This window comes from Prionailurus bengalensis, chromosome A2, assembly GCF_016509475.1.
Source record: "Prionailurus bengalensis isolate Pbe53 chromosome A2, Fcat_Pben_1.1_paternal_pri, whole genome shotgun sequence".
Classification (NCBI taxonomy): Eukaryota; Metazoa; Chordata; class Mammalia; order Carnivora; family Felidae; genus Prionailurus; species Prionailurus bengalensis.
Genome location: NC_057348.1, coordinates 156659340 through 156665561, shown reverse-complemented (window position 1 = coordinate 156665561; position 6222 = coordinate 156659340). Strand labels below are relative to the sequence as shown.

Sequence of the window (6222 nt, the reverse complement as noted above, 5' to 3'; positions counted from 1 at the left end):
GCCGGGCTTTCTCTCCTTAGTCCCTTTTCCCTGTAGGTATGCTAGCCTCCCTTCTGCCTCTTGGACTGCATACAATGCTTGTCACTAGCCCTCCTTTTTCTTAACTGTGGGTTAGTAGGGTGCCTTCAGTAGGGTGACCATGTAAGTTTTCATCCAGACCAAGATATCTTTGAGAATTAAAGGGTGCCCAGTGACCACAGGCACACACTGAGATCATCCCCGGCAAATGGAGAGGTCCAGCCATCCTCTCCTTACTTAAGGCTCAGGGCAGGAGATGAATGAACATAGATCAAGGAGCTTCCACAATCCATTTTAGAGTTGCTTAGCTACTTCAGCTTAGAATCTCAAGTTAGAAACTCAGTTTCCCATTCATGGAACAACCCAGTTACCTGAGAAATAAGATTAAGCAGAAAAGAGGGGTGAGGAGAGAGGTTTAGGTGGGGGAAAGGCAGAGCTGGTTGAACCGGTCCTGTGGCACTCTGGATTCCATCACGGGGTATGCTCTTATAGATGAAGATGAACACGGTGCTGAAACCTCTTCCAGGCTCTTCTCAGCCCAGGGTTGCCCAAGATCAGTAGCACTGAGTGGCCAGCTGGGTAAGCAGCCATGACGATTTTGCACAAAATATTCCAGGAACTGTTGATGTCAAAGATGTTGGACATGGAAATGAATAGAGCAACTGCATTGAAAATATAGAAAATGAGAAAGTAGCTGATAGCTTTGATCGCCCCCATGTGAGCCTCCATGCTGGGGTCCCTGAAGCCAGTGGCATGTGTAGGGTGTATCTCTTGTGTAGGGTGTATCTCTTGAGAGAGATGATCAGCAGAGTGGCTGCAAAGATGAACATGATCAGAGGAATGAAGATCCCCAGGTTATAGAGAAGAACCAGGTTGACCATGTTAGTCTCAGAGAAGTACTTCTTCTCAGTGGTGTTGGAGGAGGGGATAGGAACGGAACTATTTACGTACACATTGAAGATATCTTTAGAGAAGCGAAAGCTGAAGCATAAGGAGATGAACAGTGACAGCCCCAGAAGCCGAGGCATCAGCTCTCTGATTTTCCTCTTCATCATGGGGAACAAACAGTGAGCAAAGTTTGCAATTCGAAGGCAAGAGACGATGTTGAGCCAGGCAGCAAGCCAGAGGTTGGAATAGTTCGGAAACATGGTGGTGACTTTAAAGATTATAAACACTGTGTTTTGGTTATAAGTGACCAGGAAGAATAGACTGTAAATATTCTCCAGCATCATCCAGATCTGCAGCAAAAGCCTGGAGAAGCTCAGCTTCAACAGGATACAGTCACTCACAGGGAGCCTTTTGCCTCTGGCCCACTTGGCCCCCTGGATGGCAGTGATGAAGCCATTCCCAATCATGCCAGTCATGCACTCTACTCCAGAGACCACCATGGTGAGGACGATTTTAAACCTGGACGTGTCTCTATCCATGGCATCTGTGTTCACTGTCGCCATTCTCTTTGGCCCTGACCTCCAGGTTTCCATGCCAAGGCCTGGTACCTGCTATGCAGTCTTCTGATCCTCCCTCAATGTTATTATAATTTTTTTCCCCAGTTAATGGTTATTTCCAATTTTTCTTCATTTGTTTGCCCCATGACTACAGGTCGGAGGCTTGAAAGGCAAATGATGGGAGGATCTTGTTACTGGATGTCTCTGTTTTTCATAAAGACCCATTTGCTTCGGGCTTGCAGGAGCTCACTGGAAAAAATTTGAGATAGGTTCCTATCATGGCATCTTTCTCCCTTATTTACTTTAAGTAAGTAACCCACTCTCATTCTGTCTCTGTCTCTCTCAAAAATAAACATTAAAAAATTTTTTAGGGGCACCTTGGTGACGCAGTCGGTTGAGCGTCCGACTTCAGCCAGGTCACGATCTCGCGGTCCGGGAGTTCGAGCCCCGTGTCAGGCTCTGGGCTGATGGCTCAGAGCCTGGTGCCTGTTTCCGATTCTGTGTCTCCCTCTCTCTCTGCCCCTCCCCCGTTCATGCTCTGTCTCTCTCTGTCCCAAAAATAAATAAACGTTGAAAAAAAAATTTAAAAAAAAATTAAAAAAAAATTAAAAAAAAAAATTTTAAAAGGCAAGAGTCCCACGTTAGGAGTCTTTGTGCTCACGCATTTGTGCTCATTTCATAAGACCTGTTACCTGCCAAATTGTAAAAACACAACAGCTCCTTTGATCTGCCTTCTCCTGCTTCTTTTTGTCTCCCTTATTTGCAGAGACGTTTTTATCCTGTGGTTAGCATGTTCATGAATAAGAAGTTCCCATCAGTTTGTATGCAAACATTTTTACTTAGACCCAAGTTTCCTCCAGAAAGGTCAGCTATTATAATGTCCTCAGACACAGAAGAGCCAAAATTTGATGCCATTTGGGTTAATTAGAGACTAGAAAAACTGCCTTGTGACAGTTTCATTGTTTGTGTGTTTATCACTGATTAGAATTTACACCGCGATGCACATCAGTATTTCAACTCAGAATCGGGTTAGAATTAGCTTGGGCAAGTGGTGGGGTGTTCTGAACACAGTGCTGAAGTTGAGAAATGTGACCAGACACTGTTAACTTGAAATTTAAAGTCATATGGAGATGCTCGGGCCTCATTCCTGATCTAGTTAAGTCAGAATCTGAGCTAGGGCCCAGACATGTTCTATTTAAAAAAAATTTTTTTAATGTTTATTTTTGAGAGAGACAGAGACAGAATGCGAGTGGGTTAGGGGCAGAGAGAGAGGGAGACACAGAATCTGAAGCAGGCTCCAGGCTCTGAGCTGTCAGCACAGAGCCTGACGCAGGGCTTGAACTCACGAGCTGTGAGATCATGACCTGAGCCAAAGTCAGATGCTCAACTGACTGAGCCACCCAAGCGTCCCATAGACATGTATTTTTAAAAAGTTAAAAGTTCATATTGCTCAAAGCCAGACTGAGAACCAAAATCTTAGCTACAGATTAATGAGTCTTGGGGCCAAATCTGGCCTGCCATTGTGTTTTATCCTGCACAGCCTGAGACTGGACGGCATTAGGCCCACCACCAGTGCTTGCTACTTTCTGCTGGTCAACGTGCAAATTTAGGAGGTTGCATATATGCACAAAAAGTCTGTCTGCCCTTGAAAAATTAGAAGATTGGGGAACATTGGGACTGCATGGTGAATTGGTTGAGGAAGAATAGTAGCTGCACATTTATTTTTTATTTTATTTTTTAAACTTTTAAAAAATGTTTATAATTTACTTATTAGTATAACTTATTGTCAAATTGGCTAACTAACATACAGTGTGTAAAGTGTGCTCTTGGTTTTTGGGATAGATTCCCATGGTTCATTGCTTACATACAACACCCAGTGCTCAACCCAACGAGTGCCCTCCTCAATGTGGCTGCACATTTAAAACAAGGTTATGGGGGCGCCTGGGTGGCGCAGTCGGTTAAGCGTCCGACTTCAGCCAGGTCACGATCTCGCGGTCCGTGAGTTCGAGCCCCGCGTCAGGCTCTGGGCTGATGGCTCGGAGCCTGGAGCCTGTTTCCGATTCTGTGTCTCCCTCTCTCTCTGCCCCTCCCCCGTTCATGCTCTGTCTCTCTCTGTCCCAAAAATAAATAAACGTTGAAAAAAAATTTAAAAAAAAAATAAATAAAACAAGGTTATGTATGTACTTTTCAGTTTGTCACAGTATTCACCAACTCCTAACGTCTTCTTGATTCTGAGGCTTCATGCCAGTGTGATGGCCCTGTTGTAATTTTTCTAATAGAAATGGAGAGATGATGAAAATGGATTTCTCCATCTCCAAATTGATTTTATCTCAAATTAAACTCAGAGATTTATTTTTATTATAAAATTGCCTCTTATTATTAAATCATGGTTGCATACACATAGCACCAGAAAAAGCAACATATTGCAAAATTAGGAAAGCATTGTTTAGAGAAATTAAAATTCATGTCAACACAAAGACTTGGACAAGAGTGTTCATAGAAGCTTTACTCATAATAGCCAGAAACAGGAAACAACAAGATTTCTTGACAGGCACCTGGGTGGCTCAGTTGGTTGAGTCTCTGACTCGATTTCGGCTCAGGTCGTGATCCCAGGGTCATGGGATCAAGCCCCTCATTGGGCTCCAGGCTGAGAATGGAGCCTGCTTAAGATTCTCTCTTTCTCCCTCTGCCCCCCCCCCCCCCGCTTGTGTGCTCTCTCTTAAAAAAAAAAAAAAAAAAAGATTCCTTGACAAGTTCTGCATATCTGTTGAGAGTCATTAACTTCTGTTACTTCTGCTAATAGAGAGTAGTATTTATCATCAGCTTTCATGAATTCCAATGCACCAAACTCATCTTTTTGTGTACTTTGTTCCAACTTATATCAGTTTGTGATAAATAATATCTCCCTAATTTTTTTGCACACAATTGTTTTCTACTGTTCTACTACTATCTTCTGTTGGCATTTGTTCACCTTTTTCTCTGATCTTAATAGGAAGAGCAGTGGGGGCTGATGATATGACTGGTGCCATATCAATAGGGATGTGGAGCCAATTCGGTTTTTATTCTGTGACCCTTTCTCATTCAGGAAGCTAGAATGGAGTCTCCTTTGGAGGAGACTATGGAGGAGGTCCATGGGGGAAGCAAAGACCAAAGGTTTCATATTCTTGGCTATTGGGATCAAAAGCTTTGGTGCAGGTGTCAGATAAATCAGATTTGGAAGACTATGTGTTTGGGGGAACCATTTCCAACACTTCTCTCTCAAGCACCACCATGCAGACTAGAAGATGCTTTCCCAGTTGGGGAGGAATGAGAAGTGCAGGGAAGAGTCAGAGGAGGTGAGCATCTCCATGAAAGAGACCTAGCATCCTGCCCGCCTCTCATGGCTGCAGGGGGTGGCAAAGGCAAAGTGGGGCTGCAGGACTGCTCCAGAGTCTCCCCAGGCACACTTGAGAGAGCCACTAAACCTTGTGTTCACACAAAAGGCTTAGAAATTTGCTGCGGGAGTTAGTGGATTCCAAAGAGGTCCGGTGGTCTTATCCAGGAGGCTTTGCAAGCTTGGGTTCAGATGAAGCCAATGCAAAGACAAAGGAATGGCCATGGAAGAGGCTCCCCACTCCCCACCTCCCTCCAAGTCTGTTTGATGCCCACGGAACATGGGTGTCACTTCCCAGAAGACAGGAAGAAGAAATCCTGAGAAAATCTTATAATCATAGTGTTTAAACCTGTGTGACTGAGAAAACACTGAAGTACGATTCATTGATAAAGTGGTGTCAAGTCATTAAGCAGGATAAACGTGACCAAGATTCTTTCCTTTGATCGTAATGCCCAACTCCATGCTTCTGACTCTCCCTTTCCCATCCCATGGTGACATGTTGGGCAGATTTCATCTTTCCTAGTCTTTTTTGGTTGTTAGTATTCGATCCAGTTTAGTTTCATGCTTGGTTTAAACCTTATCATCTCCCCTCCTCCCACCCCCAGCACAGTTTGAGCTGAGACCACATCTGCTTGGATTGGAGAGGGACCAGGTGGGTCTGGGACACCTGTCTCCCTCTTCTTCCAGGGTGCTGCTGTGGGAGAGGGGATGGGTGGTAGCTGTATTTCATTGGCTGCTATGGTAAATTCATCCCCTTATGTTTGCTGCTACTGCCCTGACATCATCTGGCCATCCGTGCTTCTGGGGGTCAGGCATCATGTACCGGCTGTCTCGTGAGGAGCACATGTGAGGTCTGCTTGCTCCACATCTGTCCTTCTCAACCTTGTCTTTGTGCCAGAATTGCCTGAATTAACACTGTGGGTCTTTAAAAGACATCATACCCATGTCCCATCCTCAAAGATTCTGAGTAATCATGGTAGAGAAAAGCTAAGCATTGGCATTTCCAAAGCTCCCCATTGTGGCTCCAGTAGGAGCAAGGGAGGGTTGAGAACCACTACAGGCAAGGGGTACTTACTGGCATGGTTTATGGTGTGGGCATCCTTATGGAAGAGACTGAATGCCTTCCTGGATAAGACTGAGGACATGTTCTTCCATCAGGTGGAGGAGATCAGATCCAGAGGTTGAATTACAGAGAAGAGTTATGTATTTTGGAAAACTGAGTTGTGCTTTGTGAAGGTCACTTCTACTGTATTGTGTTAGAAAAGCGAATATTTCTTACGTCTCTGTGAAAAGGAGGAAGTAGAACATAGACGTAGAGAGTCCTATGTTCCACTTTGTAAACTGAAGGCTACTTCTGTGTGCTTATGTGGCAAAGGATGTAATTTA

The 6222-nt window shown here is 44.4% G+C and overlaps 1 protein-coding gene across 1 annotated transcript; it reads right to left on the bottom strand.

The window, feature by feature from the left end:
• Nucleotides 1-504: 504 nt before the first annotated feature.
• Nucleotides 505-1469, bottom strand: TAS2R40 (taste 2 receptor member 40). The gene is given in 2 exon segments (XM_043589785.1): nucleotides 505-786; nucleotides 789-1469. Coding segments are annotated over 2 exon segments (963 nt in total).
• Between the last annotated feature and the right edge of the window lie 4753 nt (nucleotides 1470-6222).